General features: G+C 38.1%; 1 protein-coding gene across 11 annotated transcripts in view; it reads right to left on the reverse strand.

Moving 5' to 3' along the window:
* The window catches only part of ptprub (protein tyrosine phosphatase receptor type Ub), a 595,528-nt gene that overhangs the window by 334,863 nt on the left and 235,896 nt on the right, over positions 1-24,769 (reverse strand). For 6 of the 11 annotated variants that reach the window (XR_007439597.1, XM_049480639.1, XM_049480638.1 and 3 more), the window contains 11 exons: positions 24,548-24,620; positions 23,568-23,644; positions 21,728-21,745; positions 16,826-16,862; positions 15,541-15,638; positions 13,634-13,750; positions 10,921-11,075; positions 8,900-9,035; positions 8,193-8,342; positions 3,948-4,262; positions 2,994-3,119 (listed from right to left, as the gene is read on the reverse strand). Coding sequence is in view for 10 of the 11 variants with exons in the window: in XM_049480639.1 (XP_049336596.1) it covers positions 2,994-3,119; positions 3,948-4,262; positions 8,193-8,342; positions 8,900-9,035; positions 10,921-11,075; positions 13,634-13,750; positions 15,541-15,638; positions 16,826-16,862; positions 21,728-21,745; positions 23,568-23,644; positions 24,548-24,620 (1,302 nt within the window). In the remaining variant the exon portion in view is untranslated. The remainder of the gene's footprint in view (positions 1-2,993; positions 3,120-3,947; positions 4,263-8,192; positions 8,343-8,899; positions 9,036-10,920; positions 11,076-13,633; positions 13,751-15,540; positions 15,639-16,825; positions 16,863-21,727; positions 21,746-23,567; positions 23,645-24,547; positions 24,621-24,769) is intronic. The other 5 variants (XM_022673672.2, XM_022673668.2, XM_049480640.1 and 2 more) reach the window with 2 other exon arrangements.

Raw genomic sequence — 24,769 nt, forward strand, 5'->3', positions numbered from 1 at the left:
CTGCACAGATGTGAAGCTGTGGAGGGAGCGTCACAGTGCTGTTAGCCAATCAGAGGTGATGTGTTTAAATGTCATTTATATTTGAGAGCCTAAGAGCCAAAATCTCTCGTTCTTACCTCCTCCACCTAACTAAAACAGCAGCATATGAGCACTTTCTTCACGAAAACCGCTCACAGGGTGTTCATTTTTATTAGAAACCACCTCAAAATGAATGAAAAAAACAACGAAACAACATTTTAAGCCGTTAGGAGCAGCTCATTAGTTGATAAAACAGTGTCAAACAGACGTCTCAATCAGCATGGATGATTTTACACTGATATATCAAAAACAACCTGATGCTGATGCTGATTATTAGAGGTAGTAGGAAGTCATGAAGTATCTGTACATTTGTACTCCTAAGAAAACTGTATTTTTACTTAATATATTTCTGACCACACTTGTTGCATTTCATGTATATTTTACATAAATATATTATGTAATTACTGCTGTAAATTGTAAATGTAAGTCTATTAAAGCTCTGTTACCTTTTTTAGTGAATAAACTGAGCTGAGCTTTGGTTTTTTAATCTGATTTAAATAATTACTTTCTTGTTTTTATAATGTACTTTGCCTTGACCACCATCCAAAACTCTGATCAACATGCTAACACAATTTTTTTTTAACCCGTTTTGTATAGAACACCACAATTTCCCTTCACCTCAAACCCAGAAAGACCCCACTATACTATCCAGTCACTGACCTCTCTCACCCAAATACTGACACTAAAATTCTAAGCAAGACATTGGATAATAAACTAAACAGGCAACAGAAACATAGGCAGACATTCCTCCAGTAATATGCTACTGAACAGATGCACAGAAAAGCTTTTAATAAAGTAAATAGGAAATTCTTATTTGCCACATCACAATTGGGTTGAGTTTCTGGGAATCATTTATACAATGGATTTTAAACACATAACGTAGATCATATATCCTTGGATATATCTGCTATAACTGGGGTAGATGGTTGTGTTCACTTGTGATTTGCTTATTTTGCTTTTATGCAATTTTAACATAGATTGTTTTTGTATTACAGAGTGTCAGCTACTGTAAACTGTTATACTATAATAGGTTTGAGAAGCTGCTGCCTGCCAACTCAGCATGCTGTATAAATAGATTAATGGTAACAAGAGTGATCAATATACAGTGTAAAGTCACTTTGAGCTAAACTAATATGATGATTGAGCACTTTCAACTGTTTCAAATCTACATCTAATACAAGGGTTTCAACAGAATTCGTCAAAATTATTTCTCTGGCGTCTTTGTTAAAATGTTAGACATCAAAGCAATATTTACTGGGTAACTGCTTGATTTTATCAGGCAACTGAAGAGCAGTGGTTTTCTTTAAACTGGTTTGACAGTATAGGGTGCAGGGCAAGATGACACACCAAGCTGTAATGGTGACATTGTCTGTTTCTGAGCTACTGCTCCTCACACAGACAGACATAAACAATGCCTGACCAACCATCAACAACATGTAAATACAATCAGTCTCAGCACTCCTCTTCCACCAACAACCACTTCCTGACAGATGTGCAAACCATACGCACACACTGGCTTGCTCACAGTGGGGAGGTAAAGGCCAAATGTGACAGGCTTTTTATTTTGCTTGTGATGACAGTCTTACCATTTTCTGGTTTCAAACCAAGCGCTGCCTGTGCTCTATATGTCACATATCCAACTGGAATAAAGCAGCATGCTATATAAACACATCAGAGCAAAGGGAAATGCAGCACTGCCCAATATCATTTTACACCTGCCAGGAAAGTGCTATGATGCACCCTAAGAAAAACACTAGCCTCTGTCTCAATAATGAGCTGTGGCAAACTGAGAAAATCAAAAGCCTGACCTTCTGTGGAATGCTAATTAATGTGTACTTTACATCTGTTGCCTTATCTCACCCACTGCTTTTGTTAGAGGCTGTGTAAGGAGTGGCTTGTTTGGTAGGGAACATAAAGGTGTTATCATCTCTAGTTTCTAAGTGCATTAATCTTGAAGCAATCATTGCGTAAAATAAAATAACATCAACTAATCCCTCCAAATAAAGTCTCCTACATTTGTCTCTATTTAGGTTTGCAACAGACATTTAAAGTTACAGTTTAGAAGTGCCTCAGCACTAGGCAAACTGTTTACCAAAATTATCATATACTCTTCTTGAATCAAACCTGATTACGAACGTCCCATGGTTTTGTTCCTTATCTTTCCTTTTTTATGTTAACTCAATCCCTGTTCATATTGATCTCCTATCACAATAGCAATGCATCATACACTAGCAGGGTGAGGACTAGCACATGCCTCCTCTGATACATGTGCAGCTTGCCACCATCTCTTTTCCAACAGCTGTCAATGCAGCGTCTCTAAGCAAATTAGATTAAATTATATTATTTTACTTATCATCCTGAAGTTACTTTTTAAAGTGAAAGTTTAAAGATCAGTGTAAATTTTCCCCTCACCCCAAAACAATCGAGCAAAATTTGATGGGTGGGTGACTTTTGCTTTGATGTATCTAATGTTAACAATAAACCTATGCCCTATCAATTAATATTTCAAACTCAAATAATTTCACTTTTATTCAAAAGCTTTTGAAAGGGTCATTAATCTAAACTACCCTTTAAGTGTTTTTGAGGTTGTGTTAAGGGTTGTATGAACTACACGTGAAAATGTAGATGACCTGTTTATAAAGGGCTTCAGCAGAGTATTTAAAACTTGATTTTTGGCCAAAAATCATCTTAAATCACCTAATATCACTGGAGCACCAATTGTTCTTGGATTATATCTCCACATGTATTACTTATGAAACAACTCGACCAGTTTGCGTTGCTTTGTGTGTAGATACCAAATACTTATGTTTACAATATAATAAAAATAAAATAGCATAAGAACCACGGTTAAGAACCATTTTCAACAGAGTAAAAAAATAAATAAATAAATAAATTGTAGGCCGGTTTGGACTTACCCTTGTGACATTTTTTACACGGAACAGTCGAGTGATGATATCCTCATCAGCAGACATGGAGAGAAATTCCACCTGCATGGGGCCATACTGCTGAAGTCCAGGCTCAGGCCAGTACTGCACACATGGCTGAAGGTTGAAAAGAAAAGAAGAATAAGAGAGAAATTACAAAAGAGGTATTAAAAAAAGGGCAAGAAAACATAGATTGATGTTTTCACAAGCATCTAAGCTCCTTCTGGAGAAGACTGTGAGGGTCAAGTGCTTCTTATTCTTGTTCTTGAAATCGTCGCTCCAGGTTTAGAGCAGTACAAAGAAACAGCAAAACATTATCACAGTGTATGATGTACACTGTGCGGTGGGCAGCTGAATTGCAAAGTAAAGGAGATTTTTTAAATAACATCAGCAATTAACAACAGTAATGGAAAAGTTCTTGAGAGTGAGGGAAGGGTCGACAAGAGAAAGAGCAATAATGCTCAGAGACTGCTGTATTCATAGAGTGAACAGCATTAACACTGCGACACAGGCAAGCAAGGAGATAAATATTAATACACATGGACTGCAGAAAGAGAGAGGGGAGAGAATCATAGATAGACTAGAGAGGAAAGAACACAAGAAAGGTACAACAGGAGAGAGGTGTTTGGACAAACAAAAAAAAGACCAAAAGATACAGAGATTATGGGAGTGTGAGAGAAACAAAGGAGAGAAAATAAGCTCTAATCCAGTTATTAGAGTATTAAATGGAGAGAAGGGAAGACAGAATAACACTGAGTGAATGTGCACACAAAGACATGAAGGCAAGAAGACAATGGATTAGGGAGTCTGCTGAGACAAGAGGGAAGAAAACAAAGAAAAACCTCTGTACAGAGAGGTGGAAAAAGCCTGCAGCACAAAAAGTCTTAAGTCTCGGCACACTGTCCTGCACTTTACACAAGGTACGGTCATGAGCACTGAACCCACCCAGGCTGAGTTGGACTGGTTCAGCTGGTTGAGCATGACTATGGAGGTGCAGCCGTAATCAAACACCAGCCTCCAGAAGTCTGCGGTGGTGCCAGGCAGGGGGTGTGGGGTCACTATGAAGGCTGCTGGTCGGTGGAAGCTGTCAGTCAGCGCAGCATTGATGTAGTTGTTGCTCTCGCCCTCAGTGGTGACCAGAAAGGCCAGGGCGCGGTCCGGTGGCAAAACATCCATACTGCGGTTCTTCTCACGGTTTCGTGGCAACAGTGCAATGCTGCACTCCTCCACATCCAGGTGAGGGGTCACCGAGTTCAGAGTCTGCAGAAGAAACAGGCAGAAGTATTTATTTCAATTCCTGTGTACAGTTCTCTCCTAAAGAGAAATGTGTTAGTAAAGGCCAAAATAGAGAAAAACAATTCAAAGTAGCATATCACTATGCATGTTGTGGTACAGTGGTGTTTGCCACAAATTTAAATTAGACAAAGACAATACAAGTAAACACAGAAAGCAGTTTTTAAATAAAAGGTTTTCATTATTAACGGGGAAAAAACCCAAACCTACATGGCCCTTTTTGAAAAGTGTTTGTTCTCCAGTTAAAACATAACTCAACTATAGTTTAATTTATCTAGTTACATCCAGGCCTGATTACTACAACAACAAAAAAACACTTCAATAGGACCTGCCTCACAAAGCGAAATCAGTCTAAAAGTTTATGAAGCCAACGTTTTGGGACTCCATTGCACCATTGTTTACATATGGCAAATACATTAAATAGTGGTGAACCTTCCACACCAGGAAGTCCACATCTGAATGGCTGAAGAAAAACAAAGTGAAGACTCTGGAGTGGAGTAGTCAAAGTTCTGATCTGAATCCTATTGAGATGCTGTGGCATGATCTTAAAAAAAGGTGGGTAATGCTTGAAAAAAAGAAGAGTAGAGCCAAAATGCCTATATAGCGCTGTGAAAGACTCATTGCAAGTTACCACAAATGCTTGATTGCAGTTGTTGCTGCTAGGGTTCAGGGGGGAAACATTTTGTGATTACTTGTGTTGTCTTTGACTAATATTTACATTTGTTTTTATGATCTGAAACATTAAAAAATATGAAATCAAGAAGCGAGCAAACACTTTCACACCACTGTATCTGAAATCTTTCAACTAAATTATCTTTACCTGAAAATATATATTCAATAATGGTAGTCAGAAAACACTTAATTTACATCGTTTAGACTATCAGTTATTTTCTGATGGAAACAATGTGTTTTTCCATTTCTTTTTAAAGAATTAAAGCTTCTTCATAGATTTGTAAATTGACAGAATCATCAGTGATTGTTGCCAGAACTCAAAATACATTGCAAGAAAAAGCTGCCAGGTGCTTTTTTCAGAAACAAAAGGGAAAATGACAGCAAGTAAGGGGTAAAGAGGCCCATCTTTTAAGCGATGTCATAAACATAGCTGCCGTCTTGAAAGCCACTAAGCATTTAATGTATAAATATCTTTGTGATAATATATGGCAGCTGAGAAACTCTTCTTCTGCTCTTTGCAATTTCTAATCTAACTGGTGGGTTCAATATTGCCTTTCTCATCTGTAAACTGTGGAATTGTCTATTTATGTTCTTTTCAAAACTGACCAATTGGCACTCAGGACATTACATAATTGTTTAACTGTAGAATACATTAACTGATTTTAAATTCAACCTTCTAATTAAGCAAGTCCTTAGGGATTTTCTTAATGTCTATTGGTCAGTTTTACACAAATCAACCTATTGTATATTAATAGAAATGTTCAGCGCTGTTTAGTTGATAGGGACTGTTTTGGTGGTCTTCTTGATCAGGGGTCCCATTTTGGCACTATACTGAATACTCTACACTCACACACTGCACTTAATTCTCTGTTATCAGTTTGGTGATTTATTAAAGGTAATATTTGACTGAAAGCTTGGCCTAGTATTTTTGAAACACCATTTTTGGGAATTTTCTTTTAAGGATGCTGGAAATCTCACAAAAAATGCTGAAATGAACACTTGTGGGAGAGGAGAAAAGGGAAAGAGACTTAGAGTAAAGTGAGAGAGAGAGACAAGAGTGGTGAAACAGACACTGGCAGATAACGCAAACAAAGAAGAGAGATAGAAGAGAGACGGAAATGAGTGGGAAGCCGCAACCTGACGGGGAAAGGCAGAGAGATAGAGGGGATGAGAGCTGCCATTTGGGTGATTACGATGATTTACACTTTACACAAGCGGCATTGTGCATCTGGCAACTGCAGGTGGGGCTGCGTGCTGACTGCAGCTTTTGGATTCGACTTTAAAAAGCATTTCATATCGCTTGTGCACACTGCTTCTGAAATTATTGAACAAAAAACTGGAAATCAGGCCAGCCTCATACATAATGAATAGGCATGCTATGATCCCATCAAAAAAGCACCATTAAAGCGAGAATGTGGCATACCTGGAGTCTTTTCTCTGATGGGCTTTTTGTGCAAAATCATGCCTGCTGTTAATGCTGGGAAAGCAACACGCTGCTCTCCAATGAATAGTGTAAACACATAAGAGAAATGCTAATAGAAAAGCTTTTGGCTGTAGTAATACGTTTCCCTCCCTGCACAGAAAAACGCACACGCAGACTTAGAGTGACGAAAAGGATGCCAGTGTGAATGTCAACGAGATGGGTTGGCTGGATCAAAGCATGCAAAACATCCTGCTGTCAAACAGCGATCTGCCCTCTATAATCCAAAGACATTTCTATGCCTCTTTCCTTTGCCTGCGAAAGACAGCAGTGATAAATGCTCCATAATTCATACGGTGCATATGAAAGTGAGATGCAGTGTAAGAGTTAAATGGGGGGAAAGGAGAAGGGCAGTGATTTAGTGCCGCATTTCTTTGATATGCGAGCCTTTCCAATCGATATTGGGGCTCTTAACTGGCAGCCTGGAATTCTGCCTTGGATAAGATAACCTTTAAGTGCTGGCTTTTTTAGCTCTAAAGTGAGCTTTCTACACATCAGCAGAAGCCTAACTCAGAAATTTAACCAGAATATGCCCCCCTGAAATGGGCTTTAATGTATTAAAAGGTTACATGGTTCATACAGTATATACCCTTAAATTAAACCTGACATTCTGCACTTCAATCTTTGAGTCGCTGCTTCATATATACTTCACTGCCCATTAGTAGAGATGATCCCTTATAGACTACACTGTTATGTATGTGTGGCTTTGCGGTTAGATTGTAAAGTTAATGGAAAACAATTTTCTAGCAAAGTTCTAAATCATCTCGCTCCTTATTTGAGAGTGTTAACCTTGCAGGCGTAACTCTTCACAGGGTCACCAAGGCCTAATCAGCAATGCATTACATACACAACCCTTACTGCAATTCTAGTGTTATAAATAAATATACATAAATGTTTCACACCTAAATCAGCTTGAAAATCACCCAATTTGTTTAAAAACAACATTGACATGAGCTAAGATTCTAAAAAGTAAACAAATCCTTGTCTGGTCGCCAAAGAATTGAGATTCGTATAATTCATTTTCACTATCTTAAGTTATATTTTGGCTAATCGTTTGAAATGAATAAAGCAAAAAATATTGTGGAATGTACAATTAAGACAATTAAACCTCTTAGAGCACAATCCTGGGACTGTCTTTACTTATGAAGCTAATAGTAGAGGTTTAAGTTTAATCAGTAATAACCAATTGGGTGAATATGGTAAACATTTATTGTCTGCCTGTCTTTACTAAGTTATACTCACACACACAGGGAAAATGTGTACGTTTGTTCACACACGTTGCACGTTCAAAAGGCCTGGTGTCATGGTGTGAAGAGCAATTTTGTACAATGCCAGATCAGCTTTGGTCTTCTTAACAGGCACACTGTTATGTAAATAAGATAATTATAATTTTTTTAAAAGACTATGCTGGACTGCATACTGCTGACATCTTTGACATCTCTGACTGCTGCCTTTACGAAAACTATGCTTTACCATGGTCAGCCACATTCCCAGACCTATTCCAGATTGGTACAATACTAAAAGCCATTTAAGCGTGATTGGTGGTCTCTGATATTTGCCCAGTACTGCATGTGTACTCAAAAAAACACTTGTGGTCATATTACCTTCCATTAAACTGTATCAGACTGTATAAACTGTATGGGTACCTTCATTAGAAAAGTCTCTATGGCTGCCACTAAGATTAGACTCAAACCACTGTATACAGACCAGGACCTCTGGAAGTGTGTGTAAGGAAGGTGACTGACCTGAAACTCTTCTCGAAGCTGTGAGGAATTACTCTGAGAGTCAACCCTCAGCATCTCTTTGTAGGTGAGAGCAAACTCGTTCACCAGTATAGCCGTCTCTCCACACAAGCACGCTTCCAGTATAGCATCGTGAATAAATATGTACTGCTCCTGCAGCGGGGGAAAGGAAAGGGAGAACGAGAGTGAAAATAAAAGTGGGGACAAACCAGAGAGTGAGAGAGAAATTGCATACAAGATAACGTCTGATTAAACTTAATAAAGGCTGGGGGACAGAATTGGTCTAACCTGCCCTGATCTAAATTAAACATTTGCTATAACGTGCGGCGAGTTTCAAAGTGCACTGTGAGCTAACAAATAGCTCTAAACAAACAAACACTTGCAGGATAGATTTAATTAAAGCATCTAGTAAACAATTACAAATGTAATAAACAGCCAAATGAATGTTGGATTTACATAATAAAGTTTGGATATGCAAATAAAGATAGATCTAAAGAGAGGCACGCGCCTCCACAAAGCCGAGAGATGTGAAGATCTTTATCAGTGGGCTTGTGCACACAGTGATTTTTAAAACACACTCAGAAGCACACTGAATATTCATAGCACTCCTACAAAAAGTATCACTATGCAAATGACAGCAACTTTTTTATTATCTCAGCTTTTTTCTTTTGGGTTAACATGTAAATCTGCGTGTGTGTGAGTGTCAATACCTCAGTCTGGATCATGTTGATACGGCGTGAGCAGAGAGTCTTTACACAATTGTAGATGTCCACAACTCCCTCACACTCAGCCATGTCCAACATGACGTCCAGCACGATATAGCAGCCCGTCCTGCCAGCTCCCATACTGCAGAACACACACACAACATACTTGTTTAATTTGATTTCACAGCAATTCTTAAAAATACATGTTAAATGCATTTTCAAATCTCCTTATTTTAGCAGAATGCACCTGATTATTTTGGTTTAATTTAGACTTTTTTATTCCTAGTTCTGAAGATCTACCTCCCTGGAGAATCTTAAATGTTCATACATTCCTGAAGGACTTAATTACCTGGATCAGTTGTGTGAGATTAGGAGGGGAGGTAAACTTTACAGGGTGGTAGCGAAATGAGCATCCCTGGATTAGTATTGGGATTGCATTAAAAATGCATTCTAATGATGAACAAATGTTACAGGGCAAAGGTTAAAGAACACTGGTCTCATACATGGTTGGCCAGGGTTCAGGTCCCAGTGAAATCTTTGGGTCAGTGGTGGGTTAGTGGTTAGAGCACTGAGTTATTGAGCAAGGCTCCTCACAGCCCCCCTCAAAGGTGCTGCAGATTGCCGCCCACCACTCCAGGCACAGGTGCTCAATAGATCACTGTGTGTGTGTGTGTGTGTGTGTGTGTTTACTGCACAGATAGTTGTGCCACCATAATAATTAGTGAATATGGTGTCATTGCCTTTGAAATGACTAGTCCCAAGATTCCAAGAACCATTGTATTGGTTTGACACATCTGAACTTCTATGCTAAGGAGTATTGAGTGAAAATAGATGCAAGCAGACATGTGGCACAAGGTCACCAGTTTAATTCAATGGACCGGCAGGAACCGGGGGGTGGGGTAAGTGAACAAACAGCATTTTCTCCTTCATTCCAGGCATCATTCTTGGTGTATATGCTCACTGTCACTAGTTACTATTGTCTAAATGTGCTGTAGTATGTATAGTATAATTGTATAGTATAAATAGATAAATCCATAACTTACGTTTGGATTTGTTTTTGTATGGCAGATTTGTACTGTGTCATCAGTGAGTACATTTACTCGCAATCAAATCTTTTCATAATCGGATTACTGCAGATTATTTAACTGGTCATGTAAACAGCACACTCTGATTTCTTAGAGAATTGTCAGATTTCTCCACAAGATGTATGGAAATAATCTTCATTTTCTAGATGTATGTTCATTTTGCACCTAAATATGTAAAACAAGTGTCAGCAAGAAGTTTACATGTTTATTTTATGCCTTATTTTGTGAGATTATTGGATGGTTGCCTGACTCATTAAAACTCTGGTATCTTATCTAGTTACCTCAGTCATAAACGTTTTGATCAAACTCTGATGTACTGCAGTAATTAAATTATGAAGTGCATGTAAATGCATTTAGTGTCTAAAAAAGTCTCAACCATAAATTTACTGTTGAAAGCAAAAACATTTTTAGCTTTAAATGATAGTTTATATAAAGATTTTACAGATATTTTGGGGTACTGCTATTGTTCCAATCATGAAATACTTACACAATATAAAGAGCAGCTGGTGTGTTTAAATGTTTTATACAAACAAACAAAAAATAGAACAGTGTCAATGCATTAATTGGTCATTAAGCTGTTTATGTGAGGAGGTCGCAGCATACTGGGGACTGTTGGGTTATACACAACTACATAATTGGCAATCATTCCACATTTATTTTTCAATTGACTTGCTTTCACTTTAAAACAGCTTAGATGATGACTACAGTTTTGGCATGTTGGATAGTAATATCTTGTAACAGCATATACTGATATCAAATCACAGAGCTTTCACACTAAAAATGCTTAAAGATTGGCAGGTCTGCTGATCTATAATGGCACAGAAGACCCACTGTTCACTGAGTATCACTGCTCCAAAACACCAAGAATAAAGTTACTGCTACTACACTGAATGAGTAGTGCTAACACACTGTGTGTGTGTGTGTGTGTGTGTGTGTGTATACCTGCAGTGGACCACCACTGGTCCAGCATCAGCGGGAGTGGAGGTTTTGACCCTGCGGATGAAAGCCAGCAGGCCTGTGGCGTGGTACGGCACTCCATGCTCAGGCCATGATGTGAAATGGAACTGCCGGACCTCATGTTTGGCTGAGTAACCCCTCTGCAGAACACACAGCAGAACTCAGCTTTAGACCAACAGCAGGCAGTGCATCATCCATACTCTCTAATGAGGTTACAGAACCAGAACTCTAACTGCTCACAAGATTTGTTACATTATTTACTGCTACACAATAAATCTCTCAGGCTCTAGTAAACGTAATGTGATTAAATTAAGATTTTGTTTTGGCTTGATTAAAACATACAAACTTAAGCAACTTAACAGAAGATAATATTTTATTAACTACCTTCTGATCTTTTGGCACATGTGCACTGCATTTTGTTGTCTTTAAAATGTTGTGAAAAAAGCAGATTAGCAAGATATGTGAGTGGAAAGTGGTTGGTATCATCATTGATATCAATGTGAGATTAGCACAGCCTGTATATACTATGCTGTTCCTCTGACTTTACTCAAAGTTCATCTATCTAATGATCTCTGGTCATGGGGATTTTTAGAAGAAAACAGGACTTGGGAATGGGCAGGACCAGAGGTGAAAGCGAATAGATTTTCTCTTCATAATGGACAATTCGAAATTATACTGGAGAAAAGATGCCAGTGCTTAGACTTCCCTTAATATTTTAGGACACATTAGTATCATTTTATGAGTCACAGAAAATAGAACACTCTGAATAATTGTCTTGTTTTAACAGTTACACTTGCAACCTTTCTTTTCACAATTTTCTTAGTTTATATTTGATCTTGGAATTCATTGAAATTGATCAAATAAATAGCTGAGTATTATTGTGTATATATCCGATCTGTTGCAGCAGAAGCTGGCCTAGAGGACAGTTCTGAGATTTGAACTCTGGCTGACTGTACCCTGACACTGTGTGTAATTTGAGCAGCATTGTTATTTCCAGCTTTCAGACTTTATGAAACTTGGCTGTTCTTGTCTGCTGTTTGTGATGGGCTCGCGGCTCACAGCATTTCGAAATGTGATGATTCATTGCATAATACTAACTACCGGTATTCTGACAAAGAGAGAAGGTCACTGTGTTTTTAAGTCACACTTTGGGAGAAGAGAAACCCAGAGAACCAGAACTAAAGAATAAGCCAAGGAGCTGGTAACCACGTTCTGCTTCTGCTCTTAGCCTTAGCACAAACAATAATGTGACAGAGATGGCTCAGAGATTTATTTGATGGTTCAGCTCAGGGGAAGAATGCTTCTTTCTCTCCCTCTCTCTCTCTCTCTCTCTCTGTGTATGTGTGTGTGTGTCACAGTACTGTCAGCAATGGTTGCCATTGCCCGCCTATTTGAATAAGCACAGGAGTGCTCCCGCAGTGAGTGTGTCTGACAGTGATGCAGTAATGCCCTGTTTGTGCTGCTGTCACACACACACACACACACACACACACACACACACACACACACACACACACACACACACACACACACACACACACACACACATACACATATTGTATACATTCACACAAATTGTACACACACACACACACACACAGGCTTTGACTGACAGACAGACCCACCACACTGCTAAAGCACACATCAAAGCCCTCTGTTAGTGCTATACCTCCACACAACAGCAGCAGCAACAGGGAGAGACGGATGGAGAGATAGAGAAAGTCGGAGGAATGCTAAAGCTAGTTAATTCCTCTATATTCACTACTGTTCACTCTATGTATCACTGTATCACTCATATACACTTCAACCTAAAGGGCAGATTAATGCACTGCTACCATGTTTACTACAGAAAACGTAAGGAATTCTACACAATAGAAAGAGCTGATGTGTTGATATAACACAGCTAAAAGAAAGAAAAGGGAATTAAAGACATTAAAGTGGGCTAAAACATGTAAGAAACATTAGGTCATTTAGTGTTCTATTTGCTGCACCTAATTTTTCAGGTATAACAACACAATTTGTATTTACTTTCTGAATTTTATATCATCTCTTCAGTAACTGTGTCTTTACATTTTAATAATCTGGCAACAACAGTGCAGTTACTGGGGATATATTCACTGTTACACTAGTTGGATTGTGGACTGGTAATGTGTAACTACTTAGTTATTAATCATATAAGACAAAGTGGAACGAACATATTTATAGTGATGAGCTGGATCGCGTCACCATATCTGACACAGGGGGTGCTGAAACATTTGCATGAAACTAAATGTACCTATTTATAGAAACAGCAATATTTTATTATTGCATTAAGACCAGTGTCAGAAAGCATATAGTGGCAATAGGAAGCAGTAATTAGGAGTGCACACGCAGGGACAGAGCATTCCCCAGAGGAATATATTTTAACCTAGAACTCCATTTAGTGTTAGCTAACATTCACATACTGTGCACTGTTTTCATAATATTATACATTTTTAATACTATCCCATTTTCCTGAATCACTAATGGTGCAGCAGCTCTACATGGTGTTAATCCTCTGAGAGGAAAAGGTTGTCAAGAGTGAAACCATTTTTTTCCTCATACACAGTTGAATGCTACACAGAGGGTGCATCATTAGTGAGTTTCAAAGTGAACAGGGCTGAGGCTGCAACAGTGACCCCATGAGACTCTGTGTAAGAGCAACGCTACACTTCCTTACCCTCTCTAAGGAGAAGGTGCGTACTGTGTACTCTGCCAGGGTCTCTGTCTTCAGCAGGCTGATCTTGATGTCTCCGTACATCTCTGTGTCATCAGGCCAGTACTTACAGCACTTCACCTAGACACACACAGCAAAAACATGTTAGAAGGATTCTGCACTGCCAACAGGGACCCAGAGAGCAATTAAAAAGGATAGTGGTATGTGGAGGAAAAATGGAACTTAAAAATCGTTAACATTTGCTTAATCCTTAAGTTGGTATTTCTTGCATTACTTATTAAAAGAAGAAAAAAAACATATGTATACTGAACTCTAGAATAAAACATCTTTTAAAATAATCAAGCAGTCTCTGCCAAATAGTTATATAATCTGTCTAATACACACAGCATGCAAATGCAGTCACCAGAGCTGTGAGATGTTTGCAAATATTATCATACAATCTAAATGACCAATTAAACACATATTTTTATACTGTTTATGACTGCCAGTAATAGTGTGTTTTGTTATGACCCAAAGTTCAACACTAAATGTTTTCATATGCTGTTTAAGCATCAAAATAAAGGGCAAACCTGTCCTGCCTGTGTGCTACTAATGATGTTCATCACAGTATTTGCTACAGAATGATACAAAAGTCACAAGTCATTAAACAGCCTTTTATTTTTCTACAAAAAAAAAATCATCTAATATTTCATTACATTACATTAGGTAGAAATGAAAGCCAAAATATTTATAGCAGTGTGAAGATCAGACCAAATACTGCAGTGTGTGGGAGACAAAACAAACAGCTGCCACTGTGATAAGCAATAAAACTGCAACTCTATTTTAGAAGAAGAGATCAGTAGATATACACATTCATATCAGAATATTATGACCACCTTCTTGTTACTACACTCATAAGTTGTATAATTACAGACTGTAGTCCTCTATTTCTCTGCATACATTATTAGTCATATTTTACAGTGTTCTTCAATGAGAAACTAATACTTTCAAAGTACTTTATATTGCAGTGGTGTGCAGTGAGGACCTTCTAACCCTTCAAAGATGGGGTGACAATAGGTGCATGTAAATCATTACATAATATTTAATAAGGAATATATATTATAGTTATTGTAAACTATAAGCATATATATATATATTTTATAAATTAAGTAAAATTAAAAAAAAGGGGTACCCACCAATATAACTGCACGCCACTGGTATATTGTTAATGTCAGCAATTTGTAAGAACACACTATTGTGTTGAAAGATTTGTAAGTACTGGCCCCATATGTTAATAAACAGCATTTCTTATCAATATTTGGTTATTTTTATTGCCCTGCATTGATGGGCCTCCAGTCAAACACAAAGGAGCAGCTCAGAATAACAAACACAACAATTTTTTTAAGCACTGTTGTTTTTCTTATGGTCATATGGGCTATAATAAGTGTCACATCTAGCATGAGGCCTCAGGAATCATCTGTTTATCCCTGGCATTCACAGCTTTTATCATATGCAACAAAGTCCATTTGGCATAATGGAACAACAATTTCACAGTAACCCCGGACTCCTGTTAAAGAGTGCGACTGCCAGCAGCAGATTCCACCCGAGTGTACTGATCTGTGTTTGCTGAAGGAAATTGAGGAGCGTGATAGGTGAGAAACACTGAGACAAACACTGTCGCAAAGCGAAGGGAGCAAAATAATGACCCCAAATGCACTGTAGGCAGGCTGGTATAAACACACGGGAGATGCTGCTGAAACTGTAAGCATTACAGCTATCACCTGACAAACAAAACCTCATTATGGCACTACGCAATCTTATCATTTTTCCTCAATCACATCATCTAGTAAACACCTAGACAAACAAAGGCAGGGGGAATTTCACACAGGAGGACACCTGAGACAGTAGAAATGGATGATGTTAGGACATACCCTGCCCACCTCCACGAGCTTGGTGATCATAACGATGCTGAAGCAGTTCTCCTGCCACACCATCCTCCAGAAATCATACACTGTCTCCTGCTTAGGCCCTGCACACACACACACAAAGAGTAATTCAATGTCAATCAGTGCCCCGACAGCAGGCTTTATTTCTACAGTGTCAGAGTGTGTTATGAGGTAGTTGTGTAAATCAGTCGGTGGTTCAGAGAGAGTAATTCAATAGCAGCTGCTTCTGCTGACTGGAGAACGGTTTTAAACATCAGCAAAGGATGTGGCTGCAAGAGAAAGCCACATTTCCCCCATCAGAACAGTATGTCTTGGAATTCAGAGGAGGGAAGACACATATATGCCACACACAGACTATGATTTATTTAAGGGAATTTTGAAAAATGAGGAGAGGATGGGAGGGGGGATGGGACCTTGAGTGACTTTGATCAAATAGCTCAGAGACCTGAGACTCTTGCACAGGATGGAGCAAGTCTGAGTGTGAAATCCTCTCCCATTCTCTGTTTTTTTGTTTTTGTGTTTTTCAAGGCATGTTTTTTTTATACCTTTACATGGTGCAGGGTGTAGCATCTGCAATTTTCTTTAAAATCAGAGATTAGAACACTATCCCAAATATCAGAGCAGGAATTCTCAGTTAAGATGCTAATGCCAATACAACAATTTCATAAGAGACTATGTTACCATTTATTGTTACGATACATTACAACACAGTAGCTTAATAACACACACACTAATAACTCAATTTAGTTTTTTGGATATTTGGTTTAAGCAGTAATTACTTGTAACAACTCATACAGTAAAACAAAAACCTCTTGAAGTCAGTTTGTCAGGGTTTTTTTTCTTCTTATATTTAGTACATTTTTGTTCTGACATACATACATGCTCAAGACTTGCAGGTGTTGTGGAGGGTGAGACGGTGGGGTTAGGCATGAAGGCACCAGGCAGTAATCCTGTGCTCTGTAGGACTACCTTTCTTCACGCTGCCCTACATACTGTTTACAGCTATAATTATCACTGCTCAGAAGCTATTAGCTCCAGTTAAAATGCGTGTCCTCCCTACCTTAGTCATCCTTCTCTTTCTCTCTATCTCTCTCTCACACACACACACACTCTAATGAGGTGTTTGAGGAAGACTCACTCCGACCCCAAGGGATCTCATCTTGCTGGACAGACACAAACACAAATACACTCTCACTCTCACACATTCACGTACACATGCACACATGGAGGCACACTGGCACTCCAGCACGGGGCATGCAGAGATACTCACCCTGTGTGGCGATGAAGTGGTTGGATCGATGGTAACCCTGAAAGACAGGCAAGAGAGGACATGCTGAGTAAGCCATCTGTGCCTTGGGCACAGCCAGATGAGCATCTCTCTCTTTTGCTCTCTCTCTCCCTCACTTACACTTCTTAAGTATTTCCCACCTGCTCACTTTTACTTTCACTCTGCTATCCTTCTTCATTATCCAACGTATCTCTCTAAAGCCCAATTAACTGCTTATGTATTAAAAGGCCTAAAGAAGACCTGAAGGATCTGCCCTTATAAATGAATGAGTAGGTTTGCATGAGATCCAGAAACTTTTGGAGCACAACTATTTCAATTAATTCAATACAGCATCAAAAGAAAAAAAAAATGTTCATGAAAGAAAGATGTTCACACAGTCAATCACATTTGTTCAACTACTGTCAGAGATCAAAACTAGCCAAACTGCATGGGTGCATCTTATTAGAGTGAAGTGGGAGGGAAATGGGGGCTAGGCTTATGCTACACACATCACACACTCAAATATTTGTGCTCTCTTTCTAAAGCTACTTGGAATTTTCGGATTTGGAAATAATTTGGATTTTGTGATATCTTACTTTATTGGTCATGGAGAGGACTCTCTACCCTCTCAACACACCTGATTCAGCTAATCAACTGATGCCTGGCCCACACTGCCAGATTTAAAATCCTACCTGATGTTAAGCATGTATGATATTCTTCATTTGATTTTTCTACTCTTGATTATTGATAGTCATCAATGTTCTCACATTACATAATCTTCTCTAACTAAAACAACACACACTTTCAGATTATGCATGCAAACAAGAGTGCAGACCAACCACTCTAAACCTATCATGCAAGTTTCTAATAAACTGCTATACTGCAAAAAAAAAAGCCAAGAGCAAGAAAATTATGTGAACTCCTTGTATATTTACGTAACTAAATGTAACTAAAATAATCCCAGTATTGTTTGTAGTTTGTAAAAATTAAAAAAAGGAGTGTGCCCAAAGCTATTCTATTGCTGGGAGCACTAGAGAGAAAACTGGTACCAAACCATTAAATTTCAACCATAAAAGATACCAAATCTTAATCTGACCATAGAAAAGTTGTGTGCTTAAAGTATTTATGAGCCCTGATGTCTGTATCTAAAAATTTCTATTTTTGTTGCATGATTAGTACGGATAAAAGAAAGAGAACTTAATTATTACACACTACAGGATAATCTGGGAGGGTCATTGTTTATTACAATTCTGATGTTTGGAACAAGCAAACTGCCCAAACAATAGACCCAATTATTCTGTAGTGTTGGCCAGGCCTAATAACAATCCCTTCTAAATTTAAAGTTGGAGTGTTAAAAATGTGTAGAACCGGGGGCCTCCAGGACCAGGGTCACATGTTTTTAGAGGACAGGCAATGTAAAAGTTTTATTTTAGAACATTTATCCATCTGAGCCAAAACAATCTCTGCAGTTTATACCTAGAGCTCTGTAGAAAACATGCATCATTGCACCCATAATTGCTGACACGCATCCAGTCCCTAGTGTTGTGCATTTCTATTTTGTCATTGTGAATTTAATTAGTTATGGCATATAAAGCGACCTAAGAGCTCTACACACTCAATGAAATTGTTGCACCTCAAAGAGTGCCTAAATAAGGCAGCTAATTGTACACTCTCCTACGATTATAGGTCGCTAGAAATAAGCACATTTGCTACATTAGTTAGCCATGTAACTATGTTTAATTATTACAAATTATTGAATCCTCTTTACAGTTTGATTTTTCTTATTGTGACTGCATTTCACAGTATTACAGTGCAAATATATTAGGAATTGACACTGATTACAACATGTATGATGTACACGTGATGATTATTAGTTACAGAGTATCCCTACACTTGACTGGTCACTGCAAAATGGTTTAGTGTTGACCACACCTTTGTCTGGCAGCAGAAGGTACTGGCATTATGTAGCTGATGGCCATGTTCACAAATCAGGTATAAAACTCTGTCACATGATGTTGTGTGAATAGCAAGAACACGCCGTATCGAACAGTTTTGGACAATTCTGTTTTTGGTCACTTTCATACATGGTAGTTAAATATGGTACATATCTGATTTGCAGCAATGTGACTCAATTTGAACAGCCAGATTAGTAAAGGAAAATGCACAACAACAGTGTGGGAGGATTTCAGTGACTTTCAGACCTTCTGAGTGATGTTTCTGTTTAAATTAAATATAATTAGCCAGCATTTCTAAAGAAAGGGTTTTAAAGAAAGTTAAATTAAAAGAACCCAACCTAGCAAACCAAAGAAGTGGAAGTAGCCATACAACGTGCTTAAATGCATGCTCCGTGACAAGCCCAAGTGTCTTGAAAAGCTCCTATAACACTGTCGTACTTCACATGTAGCACTACTCTTTTGCACATGAACATCAGTTTAGGAGCAAGAACTGTTCAGACAAATGTCAGATAAATGGTAATATTTAAAAAAAATATCTTTGGTGAGAAAATCAGGTTTGGCCAACTTTACCTGCTGTGCAAAACATAGCTAATGTGGCTTTATCATCCTGCAAAAAATATGTCTCCTGACAAATCCATCCAGGCTCTACGCAACTGTCAAAACTCATCTCTCAAAACATGCACACGACTCCTAATATCCTAAGACTTCTAGACCAGCAGCATCTACACTCATGTATTCAGCACAGTGCTATGTTTGGCACTGGCGGAGATGGAAAGTCACTTGAGGCGTGCTATGTATTGCAAAGCAAGCAATCCATTCATCAAAGGCAGCCTTTTGTCATGGAGCTATCTGGAGATGCTACCGCAAATTGGATCTGTTTTCATTAAACACACAATAGTGAAAATAATGGAGACATGGCTTTCATTGTTGCTGCTGCATTTAGGAACACTGGAAACGCCTCCTTTATAGATCTTCTCAAAGTCAAACCATTATCCGTACACATATTCAAACAGACACAGAACAGAGAAGCGGTACAAAGGAAGCAAGATTCTTGCAGGGAGATCCTGAAGTTTTTCCCTTGGCAAAACAAAGCATTAGATCAAGTCTGTGTAGCTCGGAAAGAGCAGAGTAGCTACGTGCAGCAACTTTCAGATTATGTCTCACTGAACAGCGAGCTTTTTGTCTCGCCTTTTTAAACGCATCCTAAGTGGCATGGGACTATGAGGCTCTGTTATGGTCGATGCTTGTGCAAACAAAGAGGTTCTGATGTAGAACCAGTCAGCTCGTGTGAACTGCGTGAAGAAATCGACACATTGCAAGAACAAACCAGAAACCACAGAAGACGTCTTTGCAGCCATTTGAGATTTGGCCTATTCCGACTCTTTTGCTGAATTTACCTTGCTCTCAATCTCTTAATATGAGTAAAGCTACACACCCAAATGCTCCAGTGTTTAGAGATTTAGTGGCACAGGAATTCTCCTTGACTACCACCTTCCCTTCCTAATCGCTACTCTTTACCGGCACAGCTGGAACAGCTAGGAGGAAAAAGCCCTGCCCACATTCTAACTGAATAATGCCCAGCAGCACACAGACGCTTAAAAGGATTTGAAGTGAAAAGCCACAACGGTCCTTTTAAAAAAGTTCAGAGTTTTTGACACACTATTAGACACAGTGCTTTGTTGAACAAAGGATTGTCCCTTGTGAATGTGCTCAATAAATGGATTAAACTTTAAAGAAAAAAAGCTTCCCAGCATGTACAGTAACAGTCAAAAGTTTGGATATACTTACATAAAGTATTTCAATATTTAAACTCTGTTTCTAAGATAAATATATACTACATTTTCAAATCCTTTTCAAGAAAAAAAAAGTTTCTTTTGTTTCCTTTTCTTAGAGCACAACAGTTAATTACAAATTTAAAACAGAACAATTTGAGTGAATAATAGAATTTTTAGGTAGAATTTATTACAATGACTGCAGAAAAGCATAGATAGAATGCTGATTTTTTAAAAAGTGAAACTACCACAAGTCTAGTACCCCCCCTGCTCGCTAGTCCTAACTGTTGTTCCATCTCCAGTTGGTTGTGCTAATGTTGGCACATTTTTTATTTCTCCTATTTTATTTTCCACCTCTGGTCTCTAATGCAGAAAGTCTGGTTGCAAGTTATCGCCTTTATTGCTATAGAACAGAAGGAAATGGAACCACAGCACCTATGTTATGTACAGTCAGTAAATTATCTATCATTCTTGATGAGTCTTGATGATGTATTTGACAAAATTTTTCATTAGATCTAAATCTTTTTGGTCTTTTGGACCCTGCTGTATGTTCCAAGCATGTTTAAAATAATTCCCAATAAGCTTATCATAAAGCTTCATGAGAGAATGCTTAAAATAATAATAATAATAATAATCTAAAACATAATTTATATATTTTGCATAGATAACCTAGTTATTTAACAAAAAAATTTACAAAAAACATTTTAAGGTTTGGTATCTCCAAACATTTGGCTTGTACTGTATATCTGCATCTTTATCTGAACATGCAAAATCTGCAAAAGAAAAGAAAATGCCTTCTTTTCCTGTACATGCATTAAGACACAATGACTCAAACAATTCATTTTGACTTTTTATGGCACAAATCCCTGTTCCTGCCCAGAGAACTGAACACTGCTGCATGGTCTGTCTGTCAGTTTGTCACACTGTAATGGCTAGATCACATATGATAAGGCTTGGATGCGAACAGATGGAGTTGAAAAGCTGACGCTCCTCAGGAGGTGGACACAGTGTGGAAAGTGTGGAAAGACAACAAGGAAAGCACAGTGTGAGCAATGTTTCACATGATTTATTAGCGTCACCTCAGAGGCATTCCCTCCTTCAGGGTGGGATCAAGAGGGAGAGATAGAGGGAAAGGGTGGAGAGGTGAAAGAGAGAAGAAAGAGCAGTGAAGTACTTACTTCCCTGTTTATCCGAATCTACAGGGTCCATAGTCGTAGAGGTGGGGAGGGGGTAGAAAAAGAGAAGACAGAGGCTAGTTAATGAGAAGCTGAAAGAGCTGTGGGAGCAGGAGGATTGACAGATTACACAAAAAAAAGCTGAAGAACAGAAAGAGAAAAAAATGGGCAGAAAGAAAGAAAAAAAGAGAGAGAGACAGAGAAAGAGGGAGGTAGTGTTAGCATAAGACATTCGAAATGGATGTATATACTTACATGAGTGTGTAAATGGAAGTAGAGCTAGCTGTTTTAAGAGTGTGTGGAGTGTTTTTTTTCTTCTCATGTGTGTATATGTATTCACACACACTTCAATGACAATTTATTAGTCTATCCCTCACTAAAAGCTCTCTCCTTTATGCCAACAAACTGATAAAGAAAAATCTAACAACCGACGCCAGCGTTAATAATCTGAGAATTCTGGCCAACTGTCATCTAACTGAACACTGCTTTGTACTACAATTCTAGTGTTTTACAGGAAGCTCTTTCTGGGAACACTGGTAAAAGCCCTTAGCTGTGTGAGTGCAGCCTGGCCCCACATGCCCTGTACCTTAATGGCCACCATCATAATGATGGGAGTCTAAATAAAAGGTCTGGACTTACCTTAAAACAATCCTTAAAAGCCTCCTCTTACAGCCCATTTAAACAAAGCATCAACAACAGCAAGAGCACCACCACTACCACCACCACAGGCTTTATCTATTCAGCCACAGCACTTTCTTCACTCCTCTCTTAATCATCATCAGCACTTAGAGACTGGATAATAACTGAGGATAAATGCTCATGAAACTGCTTCATGTGCTTTAAGTTTTCTCTCATTTTATGTGTTTAATACTTTAAAACTCAGTACTAATGAATGGGGGTATCACAGAATCTGAAGTCAGATTTTTAATGAAATAAGAATTAATCTATTTTGTTTATTTTAATGGGTTTAGGACTGTTCACACATTTGTAAATAGCTATTCATCAAAATAATTATTTACAGTAAACACAAACTAATTAAACATTTATTAAGTAATGCATGTTTTAGAAGCAGAGCCCATTTTAAATTACATTAAACCTGAGAGAAATAATTACATGAAGGTTTCAGCAAGTGTATTTATTTGTGGCTGCCTGCAATGGGATTCAAGGCTATTTTTAATTACATGAATTAATTTGACACCCTGAAGCAATACAGTTCACTCAAACAAATTCTATGCATACATCCCTGAAATGTATAAACTATAAAAGTATCAGTCTCTGGATAGATGATAAATTAATAGGATGAGATATATCGGCGGTCAATGTGAGCTGTGACTTATACAGAGAAATCTGAGGCTTCATTATTTGGATATGGACTTATTTAATGCTTTATGGATGGTGGAACACATTTGATGGTGATATTTCTCACCAGGATGGCTGGATAGCTTTTAGCTTGAAGAAAAGTTGTTTTAAAGGAAATTCACCATGAATAATGTGTTTAAAACAGCCATTTAAAAAAAGGCATGCAGGCACCAGACTCCCTAGCTTTTCTAAGCACTCGACTATAAAAGCTAGTATGTAGCCTAAATGGTGTATTGGACAATAATCTCCTCAAATAAGATTTGCCAGAGCCACAATCAATACAGAACAGCATCTACAGAGCGAAACCAAAACCCAAACCACCTCTGCAGGGAAAACTCAATTATGAGTCCGAAGCTTCACTGGACAATGATGTCTGCAATTCCTCTGGGTCAAGGCAAGAACAGAGAGTCGGGCAGCCAATACAGATATGAAATAGACACAAGGGGAGGTTGTTCTATGTAGAGAAATAAGTCTGAGGACTCACATCGATATAATTGGCATTGATGTAGTCGGAGTTTGGATCCCCAAGCAGTGGGTGTAACTTCACTCTGTGACGATCATCTGAAATGCACCCAAACACACACAGATATGCACACAAACACATTCACAAACACGCACACACACAAAACCAAAAGCATTAGTTGGAAACATTGGCCTCTTTTTAGACTGCTTTTATACCCTGTTTACATCAGATCATGCTATGTGAATCCCTTCCTTTTGATAAAATTTTAACCATCTAAATTGACACTTCACACTGTCAATGTGTTTTTGATGTGTGATTAAAATATACTGTACACTATGCATATATCTCAAGATGACAACCAAATACTTTCATCTTGAGCAGAGGAGGAACATTTACATTTACACATGTATAACATTTAAATTGTGTTTCATATTACCTAGTAATTGAAACCTTATATCTCAAGTTATTTTTTTCACAATATATAATATTCTGTATATTAGCCCCCAGAGTGCCAAACATGATCATGACGAGTACTGCAGAAGGTCTCATGACTTCAGTGGTCTATTATACATATAGATTGTTTGCGTTAGCTGTTGCCTAGTGTGCTATGCATAGACCTCAATAAGAGCAGAAGGTATATAAATACTGCTACAGAACTTACAGAGAGGCCAAAAGAGCTATGGAATCTAGTGCTAAAGACTAATAAAAAATCTAAATAAAACACAGTGGCATCCATCAAGAAAGATATGTTAGGAAACAAGGTGCTTTTAATGAAGTTAACTAAACTTTATGAATGTTTTCCATGTATAATTTTGACATAATACAAATTTAGCAGTAGTTCTTTACATCAGACTATCAGGATAAATAATCCAGTAAACATTTAAATAAATTAAATTATTTTACACTGACTTCCATTGAACACTACAAAGGTTTTCATCTGTAAAGCCTAGATGTTTGAAATGTACACCAGTATTAAATACAAGAATAAAAAGATAACTCACAACCCATTAACGTATCTTGTCTTCCTTTTGTCTTATCCTTCTTCTTTGTGACATCCCAGCCTTCAAAGAAGCTCTGGAAAAGAGAGCAGTGTGTGTATGTCAGATTTTTATATAGAAATGTGCAATATCCACAAATTACAAATTCCATTAATATTTTCAGAACATAAGTAGTTTTGCAGTCGCTAACAATTTTTTACTGTGTCTACGTAACATCTGCAGTGC

Source organism: Astyanax mexicanus, chromosome 6, assembly GCF_023375975.1.
Source record: "Astyanax mexicanus isolate ESR-SI-001 chromosome 6, AstMex3_surface, whole genome shotgun sequence".
In the NCBI taxonomy this organism is placed as follows: Eukaryota; Metazoa; Chordata; class Actinopteri; order Characiformes; family Acestrorhamphidae; genus Astyanax; species Astyanax mexicanus.